This window comes from Pholcus phalangioides, unplaced genomic scaffold (genome assembly GCF_987345545.1).
Source record: "Pholcus phalangioides strain wild (caught in Gottingen) unplaced genomic scaffold, Ppha-v1.0 ptg000032l_1, whole genome shotgun sequence".
NCBI lineage: Eukaryota > Metazoa > Arthropoda > Arachnida > Araneae > Pholcidae > Pholcus > Pholcus phalangioides.
The window spans coordinates 6,514,109-6,529,888 of NW_028301622.1; the positions used below are offsets into that span (position 1 = coordinate 6,514,109).

The window sequence follows — 15,780 nt, forward strand, 5'->3', positions numbered from 1 at the left end:
CACTGTTTCGTTTTCTCAGACAAGTGTTTTTATTTTGCCTAGTTTACAAGTATTTCCAAGTGCACTAGTGTATGTGTGTAATATGATGTTCAGATAAGTCACAACCTATTTCATTTTCTGCGTTGTCAAAAATAATGCTGGGAGTTGCTTGCCAACTCTTGGAATGAAATTCTGAAACATTTTGAGGCACACATCTCTAAAGCAGAATGTTCTGCATTATTCTGCAGCGAGCCTTTGGCTGTCTGGAAATGTTCTGCGGTAAAACTCCATAATTGGGTTTTCTGCACTTTTTCTTAAAATTCTTTCAAATATGTCAGATTTCAGTATATTCTGCTTTGAGAGGGGGGGGGAGGGGTGATAGTAAGAATTACAAAACACTAAAATGAATATAAGGAACACATGTTTCGAACAAGGTGTCCCGATAGTGGTTTATTTCCTCATATTTATGAATTTGTTTTTAACCTGTAAGATGACACCCTTGTAAATATTGTCTATCAGATGTTTATTTCAGTCATTACTCTGACAATTGTAGGGAAATACACTTCATTCAATATAATTTTATACTTGTCATAATCACAATTTTACTTTCCTATAACATTTTTATAAAGAGGATTATGTAAAAAAATGAACTTTTAATATTCACTGAAATTAAGGCAATTCTTCAGATTCATTTGTTTCGATGATTGGCAACAAAAAAATTTCAGTGAGCTTTCTTCGATAACTTGACAAAATAAGGATTTTCATTGCAACAATGAGGTAGCAGAATAATCAACCCTCGGTATATGAACTAGTCTTGGTTCTAAGTTCCTCTCCAAATATGGTTCCTCCTAACCAGCCCATGGATTTGCGGGATATTTTAAACTTTATGAAGCTCTAAAGAACATGTTTAGAGAATTTTTTTGCAATAATTATATATATTTGACAAAAATTAACTTGACATCTGAGAACAGTTTGACACTCCATATTGCATTGTCGAGCCTGGGTAAACGAGGCACGTGAGCGAGTCACAAGTTCGTCAGGACCCCAAAATTGGCTGTCTTTGGTATTTTTTAGGCGGGGATAACACAACTTTGATAAAATATATTTTATAAAACTTGGGGGGGGGGGAGAGAAAAGTAAGCCTATTGATTACATTTGCTCGAATGTAAACGTGCGTTTTTCGAGTTTAATAAAAACTTTTATAGTGTAATCCTGGCCTTTGGCACTGCCCGCATAGACCCCCCCCCCCCCATCATCTCCTGCGTACGCTTCTGCCTAAAGGCGCGTATCATTAGCTTGCGGATCTTGTAGCGTACCCGCTGCTGCGGTTCTAATCAGCTCATGGGTACACACACCCATGTTTTCCTTTCTTTCCTTTGTGTTCGTTGAAAAAACCGGTTCCAGGTGGGTCCAGTTAAACAGCTCAAGAATCGTTCACAACCACCAATTACGAATGCTTTCATTGCATGATCCGCGCTAATGTATAATGATCCTTAAGGCTACGCTTATCGTGGAGTGAAGAAAATTTCATAGGGCTGAAGGAAGAGACGTTCGTGCATAGTAAAAGAGGGGAATAGAGAAAATAGCTGGAGAGGGGTGGACCAAAAGAAAAAAAATCCGATCAAGGTGAAGAGAAACCGGATTGTTCAAGTCACGCACCTCGTTCATTGTACTGTCTCGCTGATCAAGTATGCGTGGTGTAGAACAATATTGTTTTCATCGCTATTATGCACTTACGTACCTCGGTCGCCTCACTATGTGTTCGGTTTAATAGAAGGGCGCACCCCCCAAAAAAATATTTGCCCATGGCCCCAACGTTTGAGGAACGGGCTTTTTTTTTTTTTTTTGAGAGAGAATAAAGGTTTATTTGTATGAATAAACTACATACAACAACATAACGAAAAACAACACATCAATATCACTTGAATATTTTCGAAATACATATTGTTACGATTTGTAGACGATAGATGGTTCTCGAAAAGTCGAAAAATGTTGATTTCGGTTTAGCGCAAGGATATGCGATTGGCAGAGAACTGCGAAGAGTTTGCAAGAACATTCTAGAGGGTTCCGCCCCCTCCAGACAGTGGCGCCACGAACCTGGTACTATGAAATAGAGATTTATGGAATATTCCTTTTCTCGAAGTTTCGACCAGAGATATAAATAGTGAAGTGATCACCCGAGTGGAGAAATTCCAGAGATTCGATGAAAAGTCAGTTGTCATTGAACTTTGCGAGAAAGTTGTTAGCTTTCTGATTAGCTTGTGAATACGTGTAAATTGCTGTTGTATAAATAAATCTGTGTTGTCCGTCGAACCGCTTCTTGTTTTGCAGTCTCGAAGTCTTGTGAAAAATTATCCGGAACAATTTGGTGTCAGAAGTGGGATAATTCCAGGACTTGAATAGTGAAAACAAGAATGATGGACGAGATGTGAGAACAGCTGAACCGGTTGATGAATGTTATGGGCGAGATGAAGTTGGGCTTCGTCGAAGAGATGAACAAATCTGCCGCCGCCGTGAATGACAAGATAGAGGCCATGAACGCTGCCGTCAAAGAGGATGTTGCCACTGTGAAGGGAGACATTGCCATAGCTGAGGTGAAGGATCACGTAAACACTGCCGTAGCTGAAGTGAAAGAAGAACTCTCCCAAGACATTAATGCAGTCGGCTAGAAAAGAAAATTAAAGAGCCTACGTGTTCTCCGCGGGCGCTCAACAGGTCCTGCCAGCCATAGCTGACATCACCCGGCCTAACATCAAGCCCTCGACGTATGACGGGAGGACGTGGTCGATCTACAAGACCCAGTTCGAGATGATCGCTTCTGCGAACGGATGGGACTATATACTCAATTCCTTTCATCTAGCCACCGCACTCCGATGTGAAGCTGCCGAGGACCTATCTATCTATGCAGCCGTGATGAATGCGCTCGAAGTGAGGTTTGGCGAAAATTACCTCAAGGACTTCCACAGGCTTCCGTCAAGGACCCCGACATCCTGCAGGAGTTGCATCAGGGCGAGTACAAGGACGTGAGATGTGCTCTTGTCTACGCCATGAAGTACGAGGCAACCCGTCAAGCTTCGAGGGGAAAGCGACGAGTGCTCCGAGGCTCTGTTGCGGAGGACGCTAGGCGGACATCATCAGAGAGCTGAAAGAACTTCTGAAGAGTGCCAAGAACGATCGTGGGACCCAGAAAGACAAGTCGTTGGGAACCTGGAAACGCCACTTGCGGAGCGTATGCTCAGTCGCAGCTACCTCAGTGGCAGCACTACACATAACAAGCATTACGTCAGGTTTCACTACACGTACACACACATTCCCGCATGCACCAATTCGTTAGAGGTTCGCAGAGGAATATGAACGAGGTACATGTGTGGTTTAGTAGTAGTAGTAGTAGTCGTCGCAGCTACCGGTACCGAAGACGCGCCACGCCGAGTGTACCACGCCTCACAGCTGCACGGAGGAGACCACGTAAGAGGCGAGATTGATGGACTGCCGTGTAGGATGGTCATCGATACCGGAGCCAACGTGAGCATCGTCAGAACGGACCTGACCCGGAAATTGCAGCAACGACTTCTCTACGTACCACCTTCGCTGACGCTGCAGACAATCACTGGACAGAAAATGACAGTGCGAGGAAAATTGAAAGTCTCTTTGTGGTTCGCCACGGTCACCTACCAACACATCGTCTTCGTGGCAGACATAAGGGATCCGTGCATCATCGGAGTGGACTTCTTGAGGAAACACGGATTTCTCTTGGACATGAGGAATGACCACTTCGCGGTCGTAACGAAGTATCTCCAAGCAAAGTGATGGACATTCCAGAAACAAAAAAGGAGCGCATCGCCGATGCAGTAAAGACCGATGGCAGGACTGGAACTTTTTTCTCACGAGAGTCAAATGGCATGTAGAGAACGATCCAGTCTCATAAAGAAAAAGCGCATGGAAATCCCGACGCCCTGACGAGAGGACCGGGTCCACGGAGTTGTCACCATTGCCTCAACGCAGGAGAGAAGTGCGGACGGGTGAACCCTATAGTGAGACGGGTAACATCTCAAGTCTCAAGTGACGAACCTTGGAGCGATGAGAACACCAGGAAGGCCCAGCTAGAAGATCCCGACATACGACCGATAATGGAGTTGAAGGAATCCACCGGAAGTAAACCAACATGGCAGGACGTCGCCTCTTCCAGTCCGACGACCAAGAGATACTGGGCGCTATGGGACTCTCTGGAGATGAGAGATGGCGTGCTGTACCTCAGATGGGAGTCGGAGGATGGAAAGACGTTCCGGTGGCAACTCGTCCTGCCAAGGAGCCGTGTGAAAGAAGTGCTGAAAGAATTGCACGAAAGCCTGACCGGTGGACATTTCGGTGTGATTAAGACTCTCCAGAAGGTCAGTGAACGATTCTGTTGGGACAAATCTAGGACCGATGTGCACGAGGGGTGCAAGAATTGCGACACCTGCACCGCCCGCAAAAATCCTCCGAAGCGCACCAGGGCCTGTCTTCAACACCACAATGTTGGGGCGCCGTTGGAGAGAATCGCCCCGAACATCCTGCGACCGTTACCGAGGACCGCCCACGAGAGCACCGGATACTCGCCATCGCTGATGAGAGAGGGCCTTCACCAGCCAGGTGATCTGATGTTTCGGCGACCTTGAAGTCATGAGACGTGTCCCTCGCATCGTAGCCGTTCTTCCACCGGAAGAATACGTCCAAAGACGAGGACATGCATCGAATCGCCAGACACCGGATCAACATCGGCTCCAAAAAGATAAAGAACGGCTACGATGCGAGGGCCACGTCTCACGACTTCAAGGAAGGCGACCTCGTCTGGCTCTGGAACCCGAAGCGCCGGAAAGGACTATGCCCGAAACTTCAGACGTCTTGGGAAGGACCCTACAGAGTCGTGAAGAGACTGAACGACGTCGTAGCTCGGATCCACAGAACGCCATCTTCGAAGTACAAGGTGGTTCACTTCAGCAAACTTGCCTTTTACCACAGTGAATACAAACGCTGATTTAAGGACTGAATTGTCGGGACGAACAATTCTAAGAAAGGGGGTTACGGGGGCTACTTAGGCAGAGTGTTACGATTTGTTGACGATAGATGCGCAATTCGTTCGATGGCTCTCAATATGTCAAAATATGTTTATACTTGTTTCGGTTTAGCGCAAGGACATGCGATTGGCGGAGAACTGCGAAGAGTTGGCAAGAACTGTCTGGAGGGGGGTGGAACCCCCCCCCCTAGACAGTGGCTCCACGAACCTGGTACTATGAAATAAAAATTTGTGGAATATTCCTTTTCTCGAAGTTTCGACCGGAGATATAAATAGTGAGGTGATCACACAAGAGGAAAAATTCCAGATTAGAGAGGTAATAATCAGATATCTGACTGGCACACACTCATTGAAGTGACTCCGAGCACTTTGATCAAGGAATTTGAAATTTTCATGGGAAAATGTAACCGTTTTTGACATTGGCTGCTTTCTTTTTTCTAGGAGCTGAGATTTTTGTGGTTTTTTTTCTTTGCATCATCTACCAGTTTGTTTGTTTTGTTGTTTTTTTTTTGCTAAGACTGTTTCTTCATTGTACTTTGTTCCCCACAGTTCTGTTGTTCCTGTTCATCTTCGCAAATGTTTTTATACAAGATTGCACTCTGACATTTTGAACTAAAGCTGTCCTAGAGCCCTAAGCAGGCATAGAGGACGTTAATCTATCTGTATCCAGATTAGAGAGATTCGATGAAAAGTCAGTTAACATTGAACTTTGCGAGAAAGTTGTTAGCTTTCTGATTAGCTTGTAAATACGTGTAAATTGCTGTTGTGTAAATAAATCTGTGTTGTCCGTCGAACCTCTTCTTGTATTGCAATCTCGAAGTCTTGTAAAAAATTACCCGGAACAATATTTTACACTTACCACTGAAATTATTTTAGTTATACGTAAATTTAGCGATGCATTTTATAAGTACAAAAAACAAAGGAAAACAATGGTGGCTTGCAAACAATTGCTTTTTTTTTTAGAACGCATTGGTTTGATATTGTAACAAATTTCCCGTTTCTTTAGATATTGAAAGAACACCTTTCACCATAATTTAAATGGAGCAAATCAAGAATGGTGATAGTACTGGAAATGCAATGATCAGCGAGTGAACACATGCACTGTTGAAAAACTTGTGCAATACGCTCATTTTTTTGTACACTTTACCCCTATCAATAAATCTGTTTCGTTGAATACGTTGGTTATTTTGGTTCTTGCACGCATTCATGTATTCAATGTGCTGACCACACACACAACACTCTTTATTATTCAAGTTATTTGCTCTAAACTATTGTCATGTTGACTGATAATGACAGTGGAATGAGAAACTGATGAACTCCTTTCAGAAAAAAAAATAATGAAAGAAGAAATGTGGAAATTTTCTTGGAAAATGACACACAGATTGCATACATCCAAACAACAGATGGCTCTATATATATATATATAACGGGTTTTTTACATTATAATCCCTATATGGAAGATTTGTTCACTGAAAATTTCTGACGGTAAGCGGGGGAGGGGGTGCTATAGCGGTGTTCGACTGCACAAATTTTATTCCCGGGGTCCCTGTTAAAGCCTATGTCCTCCCTCTCAATAGGGTTCAAGATGTTTGGTTAGTCACCCTTGAATTTTTGCTGTTAAAGTCTGAGGTGGTAGTGATGAAACACGATAAGCAATTAGGACGGCTTTGACATCACGGCGGTCAAGGTTGTGAGTGATAAGAAATATCACTATAATTACTCACGGACTAAGCATTAGCACATGCGCGCTAATGCTTGACTTGTATTCGAACAGGTGGCATCCCTATACGAACAAATGCTTTAGGTGGATTCCATCATAATGAGAATTAACGCTATAATTTTTGAAAATATGTGAACTAGTAGGTTGCTATTGTATTTCCAACCTGATAGGTGCGCGGGAATATAATTTTTCCCGGAACACTATGATGCTGTTGAGTCAGCTCGTGTAATCATCTGGAGCACATCAGCTGTTGTTGAGCGAGAAACGGTGTTCTGAATAAGGATGTTGTAATTTTCTCCTTCCAGAGATGGGTGTTTGCGCAATAGGGCAAGTATGACCATAACGCAGTATTAAGGTATACCATATGGAAGCAACTTAGATCGTTGTTTTCTGTGAATTTAGTCGGTGATTGGTCAGAACGTGTAAATATATCCGAAAACAAACCAAATAATCAGAGATTTTGTTTCTATGATTCGGTATACTTTTCCTAGAGAGAAAAAAAAAATCTATTCCGGAACCCTGATAATAAAGGGGAAAAAAGAGAAATAAAACATTTGAGGATGTTTAAAACGTCATCAGAAAAGAAGAGTGTAAGTAGTATATCTGGGGTAACCCTATCTCGCAACAAAATATTCCGATGCAACTCACCTGTTCGGGAATGAAACGTAATTGAATTATCAACAAAAGCTCCACTTTCAAGAATGAGAGAGAATTTCAACAATGGCGTGGAAATTAATTCTACCTACATTGTTGAAATTCATTCCTAAACTGTCAACAATAAGCACTCTGCATCATTATTTAACAATGGATGCGATGGGTTCAGACATTATAAAAAGAATGTTTTGGTGCGAATTCTTTGTATGCGATGTCTGGGTGAGAAGGACTCCTTCTTCCATGAAAGGCCTATTACAAATTAGGTTCGTGTCAGCCTATCGGGATCGTTAGATTGACAGTGTTCGGAGGTAGTGGGCTTGCTCTTAGAAGACGGCTGGATTCATTTCTTGGTTCTCTTCTGAGAGCTGAGTGAACGGCAGGCATACCGATCACTCCTTTCAGAGTTTTCTCTTAATATGCGAGATTAGGAGAAGCGATCGGCAACTCGTCGATCGTGATCGTCAGAGCGGATATCGTTCAGAATTTGATCAATCGCGAAAGATAAAAAAACCAATCATTAAATTTGACTTTCATTTTCGATATATTTAAATTTATAATTTCTATTAGGTGCATGAAAATAACGTGAAGTTTTAGAGTTTAAGAATTCACGATCAAAGTCGATTGTCATTTATTTATTTACTTACAATAACCCCAGAAGGCATGAAATGCACTTATACTGGAAGAAAAAAAAAATAATGATAATAGTCAGTACGGGAAGCACTTCGCATACGGAGCCAGGTCGAAATCCCCAATAGTGGAAGCAAATCTTGCGTAGGAGGCACATACAAGTTCTGATGGAAGACTGTTCCATATTCTTGCCACACGGCATCTATATCCGTGGAAAAAGCAATCCCTTCTAGCCATTGGTATTCTTATTTGGAAGCGATGCCTACGTAGGTTAACTCGCCTGTCTATGATCTCAAAGAAAGGCTCTCTCGATGGTAGATAAACATTTTGGTGGACTAGTTTGTAGCACATCTTCAGATCTGCAGCGATTTTACGCCATTCCAGTGAGTGTAAACCCAGAAATTGAAGTCTCTGGCAATAAGATAGACCGCTCATGCCAGGTATTCGTTCAGTAAACGACCTCTGTGGCTTTTCGAGGAGCTGTATGTCCTTGATTTTGTAAGGGCTCCATAATTGCGAACAGAACTCCAGGGTCGGGCGAACGTACACACAGAAAGCATATGACAACATATGCACATCACACTTACGGTATGCCGTACGTAACATATATGAAATTCTATTAGCTTTGCAGACTATGCCATGATAATGATCAGTGAAATCCAGAATGCGGCTCATTGCAATACCTAAATCCACGCATGTATCCAATTGCTGTAACGTTTCATTACCTTGTTGGTAATATTCAGGATCGGTGCGTCTACCTAAATGCATTGATCCACTTTTTGATGATGAAATAGGTAGCTTATACTGACAACTCCACTGGAAAAGTTGTTGGCATGCAATTCTTAAGCCCCTAGTGTTTTCCACTGGAGAGAATAACTTCACGTCATCAGCGAATTGCAATAGAGAGATGGGTGACACAGCCTGAGTAATATCGTAAGTGTACAAAGTAAATAAGATCGGGCCTAACACCGATCCCTGGACAACTCCGCTTGGCACCTGACATTCTCTAGACATCACGCTGGCTACGCGAACCTGATGAACTCTGTCTGACAGCAGTTCTTAAATTATCCTCACAACTTTATCCGGAACCCCCATGCAAGCTAGCTTCCTCAGTAGTAGCAATCTGTCTACTTTATCAAATGCCTTTTGGAAATCGACGTAAATAAGTCAGTCATCAATCTCTTGTCCAGAGTCTATAGCACTCTCCCATATATCATGACAAATCAACTACTGCACTGGTAAGGAGCGGCCAGGAATGAAGCCAAACTGAACTGAGAGGATTAAGCCCATATCGTCGGCAAATGGAAGTAACTGATTGACGATGCATCTCTCGAAAATTTTGCAGGATATATCGGTTAACGATATCGGGCGATAATTTTTCGGATCTGCCCTGGAGCCTTTATTCTTATAAATTGGACTAATAACTGCAGATTTCCAAGAGCATGGGATAGACCCGTAGTCATAGAAGGATGTGAAGATGGAGCTAAGCAGAGAAGACATCGGGTCTGAAAGACGTTTGTAGAAACAACTGGGTATTCCGTCAGGACCCGGAGATGATCGACCAGGAAGAGAAGCAATAATGGCTTTTATCGTCTGAGTGCTGAACATGTCACGAAAGAAGGGATGATCATTCATAAGGCCGTGATAACGATAGTCGTAACCGGAACAACTAAAATTATATGAACCAGAAAATTTGTCCGCAAAAACGTTTGCTTTCTCATAATCCGTTATCGTGGTGCCATTCACAGTTACCGTTGGTATGTCCCGGGATACACGAAGTCTACTGCGGACATCTCGGTGGAAAAAGTTCCGATCACGATTTTTACAGAGGTTGAGGAGATGTAAACTCTCTTTCTCTTGGACGTAATTTGCATAGTTCTTAGCCATGACCTTGTATTGTTCTTTAGTGGTTTGACTAGGTATTGATCTATATTGACGCCAAGCATGCAATTTCCTATTGTTTAGCATTCGTAAAACCTTATCTTTTTTTCTAAATCTCATTTGACGGGGAACATGTTCACGAGACCGCAGAAATAGAGCTGGCAAAGCATCCGCAGCTGAGATAGTTCCAGCCAGTACTTGGTTCTGCAGATCTTTTACAATAGCTGATAATCGTGGATAATCTGCATTGTGATAGTTTAGTGTTGATCGGCAATCTAATCCTGTTGTAATATGCAATGAGAAGTGTATCGGCAAGTGCGGTGGATTATCGCTGTTGCAGAAGGGTGGAAGTGCATGTACGTCGTAGACCACCGAAGGATCGGTAGCAAACAGAAGATCTAAGAAGTTTTCCCCTTTCGTGGGAAAATCGACCAACTGAACAAGGCCTAGTTCTGCTGATATTGACATGAACTGTGACTCCAATTCAGACGAGAATCTCCCGTTTATCCAATCGATTCCCCGCATGTGCAAGTCCCCGACCAAAATCACCGGAAAGCGCGCAGAGCAGTAATGCCTTAGTTCTCTCCAAAACTCACACCAATGATCTAAATTACATGCTTTATTTGGTGGAACGTACGCCGTAATAAGCCTGCACTTCCTATTTCCGCTTTTTATATCCATAGGCGTAAACTTCTATAGGGCCCATGGGCCCGAGCCCCCCCAACATTTTTGAAGACGCGGCTCAGCCCCCCCAAAAATTCGTACGAATATGGCTTATTCATTTTGCAATGATGAAAATTTTTTTTTAACCAAAAGTTGTCCTAATTATGAATTAGTTAATGGAAACAATCTGCTCAAAATTTTAGTTCTTTTAAAAAATCTGGATGGTCTTTGGCTTTCTTGTTCCATGACAATACGTTTATCTCATTTTTCCCTGCCGTTGAATCCCCAATTGCACCCTCCATCGGTTGCAATCCTTACTGCCAGAAGGCACGGCTGAGAGGAAGATTCTTTGAGGTGTTGAGGGGGTTCTTTCTTCTTTGCCTGTGGCAAAAACTGAGTGTCTCTTCTTTTGTTCACTGCGACCGGAGGACGGCCATGGCGCCGACATGAAAATAAGCCCAAAGATGCATGGTGGGGGGGAGGGGGGAGGTTGAAAATTGGGAAGCAATGATATTGAAACCGAAATAAATTACACTCTATAAAGAATAGGTGCCAGAACCTAGAGGCTGAGGCCATTTAACCCCCCCCCCCGCAATAAATTTTGTAAGGGGACTGAGCCTCCCAGTAATTACTGAAAAAAACCATTGTGCAATGCATTCTCCCTCTCCTTCGTACACGCATGAGTCCCGTATATGCGGGAGGACCAATAACATTTAGCCCCCCCCCCCCCAATGTTTTTTTGAAAAATATTGGGGAAAAAAGCACATTCTAAATGCCCATTCATAACAGATCTTGAGGATCGATGCCGAAACATTTTTCGAGCCCCTTTACAACAAAATTTGACTGGGGGGGGGGGGTAGAACATAGGCGTAAACTTGTATCCGGCCCGTGGGCCCGAGCCCCCCCCCCCCCAACATTTTAGAAGAGCCGGCTCGGCCCCCCCAAAAATTCGAGTGGATATGTTTCTCACACTTGGCTCAGAAAAAACTTTTTGACAAAAAATTTCTTTAAATAGTATAAATCCATCTACTCGAAATTTTATTTTTTTACGTTTCTTCAGAATCTCAACGCACTTGTTCTGTGACAATAGTAGTCTTATCTCCCAATCAATCCAGCATCCATTCATCCTAAATTGCGTCCTCCCAGAGTGGTGCCTGAAGGCACCAGTGTAGATAACTTGGGGGGGGGGGAGGGATCCTTTGCTTGCACTGTCGGTAAACTCAAGAGCATCTCTTCCTTCTTTTGTTGAGTGTGACCCTTGGGGATGGGGACATGATACAACACAAAAAAAGGAAAAAAAGTGGGAGGAGGTAAAGTGAACAATGATTAAGCTTATTAACAAGTTCTTCACAACAGAGGCGCTGACATGAAGAAATTAACATTGGGTGGGGAGAGAGCGCTGGAAGTTGCTGGCCGTCCCCTATATACGGGGAATCAAATAAATAATAGTAAAATAAAATTAACACACAAAAAAAAAGAAAATAAGAAATGAATGGAAAATTTCAAAGCCCCCTGAGCCGGGTACCATTGCATTCTAATACTAGGAATATGAAATTTCCTCCTTATAAATCAGGGATTCTCAAACTATCTACGTTAGCAGCACTCTTATATAGAAATTTTAAATACGGTATTTCAATAAATGTTGAAGAGAGGTTAGAAGGTGAAATTTGCGTCCCCCCCCCTCTGGTCCGGCACCCTTGACATTTGACTCCTCCCCCCAGCCCTGTTTCCAGTACTCCAACACTTAGGTAGCCAGGGCCGGAACTAGTGAAGAAGGCAGTTTTCACAGGCGGAATTCTTGTGGGGACTGCTAATTCTGGGGGGGGTGGGTGGAAGAACGAAAAATATCGTTTCGATCGTTTTTTTAGTGGAGAGAGGGTGAAAAAATTACATACTCTTCCCTCCCTCCACGACTAAAATGATCCTGTCTCCGTTGGACCGGGCTTTTGGACAGATCTTTCGCGAGGACCCCGATTTTTCACAGGGAAGTGCTTGGACCTGTCGTAAGCGTAACTTGTATTAAGTCGTATGTTAAGTGCATTAAGTCGTAACTTGTATTACCTGTCGTAACTTGTTTTAAGCCAATGGGATCGAGACTCCCCCCCCCCCCCCCCTTATTAATTTCGGAGAGCTGGCTCAATCTTCCCCTCTTCCCCAAAAAAAATTCGCATGGATACGTTTTTCACACCTAGACTCGGAATAATCACGTCACGTCAGTACAGTGAGTTTCGGCCTTACACGAAGCTGTGACATGTAAAAAAAAAAGTGGCGATTTTTCCACAAATTCCGGCCATTTTACAGGATGCGACCTCTATTTATCGGAAAATACTGTAATTTTTTCTATGTTCCATTGCAAATTAAATTGGGGAATTTTTCTAAAAAGGATGTAGTATTTCTTACTTATGTTATTCAAAAAATTGTGTTTATTTCAAAATGAAGAATTATTCTCAAGGTTTTAATAGGGTTCCTCCTTTCCCGATCAATTCTTTTTTACGGACGAATTTCTATTTGTCCAGCCGGTGACCGCAAAGAGGGGGTTTTACATACCCTGTTTACGTTCGCAGCACTGTTAGAAATTTTAAATATCTTGCGGCATCACAGTCGATCTCAAGGAGGCATTTCGATGCTTTCCCCCCCCCCCCTTTCCCGACAATAAAATGATCTTCACTCCTAGTTACAGACCGTCCGTGGCATCTAGTGGCGTGTTTCCCGGGGGGCACTCAGCGAGCTATAAGCACGGCCATGGACTCCCACATACTGGAGTAGGGCTTCTAGCCTGGGATCTTTGGCAGGCTTTTTATTCCATGTATTTTTTTTTTTTCATGATCAAGGGGCCGCACCTTCTGCAGCTGACAAAGAGCATTTCAATAGGGTTCAGTTTCGGCTGCTTCAATGCAGGTTTACTGAATACAATCACCATTTCCTAATTAGAAGGACAGGGAGTGTATAGCGTGTCGCTTATGTGGGGAATATGTCACCTGGAGGCATCCGTCCATATGGGGACCCCCCTTCTGATCCTGAAAACTACATTCTTCTTGACGCCGCCGGTCAAGGCTTTAAAAGCTTTTGTGCTTAATGGATGGCCATCCGTGAAGGACGCCGACATAGATGATCCTAATTGGAATATAAAGAAATTACGGTGGTGAAGAAAAATCTAGACGAGGTTTGTGATTCTGCAAAATAAGAATAGCTGTGTTTGGAGCCACTTGAAGTAAACTCCTTGTTTTTCCACTGAAAACTCCCCCCCCCCCCCCACAAATGTTGAGATGGACAGTTCCACAGTATTTTATGGTTTGTGTGGACCACATTCGGTTGTGCACGTACAGTATAACCTTCTGTTAGTAAAACATGTTGTATTACAAGAAAACGGAAAAGTTCCTCGTGATTCCGCACAGTTTCCTGACAGAAAAAGTAAGCAATATTAAATATAGCTACACATTTTTGATAAATTCATGCATTTTAAACATTTTCTTTAATGATAATTTATTCAGAATCTTCAAAAACAATCTAGATTTTGCAGCCCTCTAATACTTATAATCAATAAAGCGTAGTATAAAATATTTTTTTTCTGTTAGACATATCAATAAATTAATAAAACTTACCATGTTGTTAATTACATTTTTAATGGGGTTGCTGTATTTTTGAAACATGACATCCATATTTTTATGGACATCTTTTTATCAGCCACCTCGTTGGGCATTTTGCCTGTTGTGGCGTTGTATTTGTATTTGTATTTGTATTTTTTTCAATCATATTTAAAATTTATTTAAGAAAAATTTAAACTCCATTTGGCTTGCATACTTGTAAAAGTGACAGTATTTGAATCGAGTTTTTAATAAGAAATTTATGCAACTAAAAAAATTATTATTTTTCTAATTTAAAACCTGATATATGACTCAATATATGAGAGTAAAATAAATCTTAAATAAGTGACATGTAATTTGATTTTGGGGGAAATATACACTGTATCATAAAATATAAATAAATACAGGGCTCGACAAAAATCATTAAAAAATTTAGGCACCAGCCAAATTTTGTAAGAGCCAAGCATGGTTTTTTCACGAGAAAAGTATCTTAAATAATCTTTTTTCAACCTTTCTGGGAATTGATGACCCCCTTCCCAGGGCCGCAACTAGATACTTTGTCATCTGGGGCAATTCGGAATTTTGGCGCCCCTTGCATGTAGAAGAAGCAGTTAAAGGGTGAATTCGACTCACATTCTGGTCCAGCGTCCGGAGCACCAGACCTACCTGCTTTCTCTAGTTGTGGCTCTGCTCCTTTCTATGTTGGAAGACAATTATGAAATCGGAAAATTTTGAGCCATCACTAGATTCTGATTTAGCAATCACATATACAAAATTTTAGGCGCGAATACAGATTTTCCAGTCACCATGGTGACCTGGCACTTGGGGTTTGTCCAACCTTGGAATAAATAAAGATGCATATACTGTTCTGAATATATTTTTTGTATATAGTCATTTTCATGACCCCGCCCAGGAGATTTCGGGATTCATGAGATCTGGGGGATCCTGGGCGGATATTCTCAGATTTACGGCATGACTAGATCTGAATAAATTGCCTATGGCGATAGACCGGAGTTGTGCTCGTTTCAATGAGAGAGAGAGAATGAAAGTATATTTTTACTTGGACCGTGATCAAACTAGAATGGGGCTCAAGGGCAAAGGCTACGCCCCCAACAATCAAATAAATTTTTGTTAATTAAATGCTTTTGGAAAATTGGCACGAACTCAAAAATTCTCTGGAAGAAATTCCGTGTCCCCCCCCCCCCCAATAGATTGGTTTTCTTGGGTACACTCATGCTCAGGGGTAGTCCCATTCCAAGGGCGTAGCGAAGAGGAAGACTTGGGGGTCTGGTCCCCTCGTCCGAAATGTGAGAAAATGACCGAAAAAAGAGGAAAAGATGACCAAATCTATTGTTCTATCACTTTGGTCCCCCCCCCCCTGCCGAACGAAATTTCTGGCTACGCCCTTGTCACATTCACTTTGGTAACAATACATTAAATGATTGTTATACAGTAGAATATCCTGTTATAACGAAGTCCAAGAAACCGGAGAAAACACTTCGTTATAAAGAAATTTCAGATTGTTTGCATTGTTCCTATGTATACTTATTAGAGGGATTAGAAAACCATTCGTTAAAACGGTATTCGTTAAAACGGGATTCGCCTGTAATTAGAGCCCG

At 42.3% G+C, this 15,780-nt stretch overlaps 1 protein-coding gene across 1 annotated transcript; it reads right to left on the bottom strand.

The window, feature by feature from the left end:
- Positions 1-9,260: 9,260 nt before the first annotated feature.
- Positions 9,261-10,439, bottom strand: LOC149066845 (uncharacterized). The gene has a single exon (XM_089253109.1). It carries the CDS (start codon positions 10,437-10,439, stop codon positions 9,261-9,263), a length of 1,179 nt encoding a protein of 392 aa, XP_089109235.1.
- Between the last annotated feature and the right edge of the window lie 5,341 nt (positions 10,440-15,780).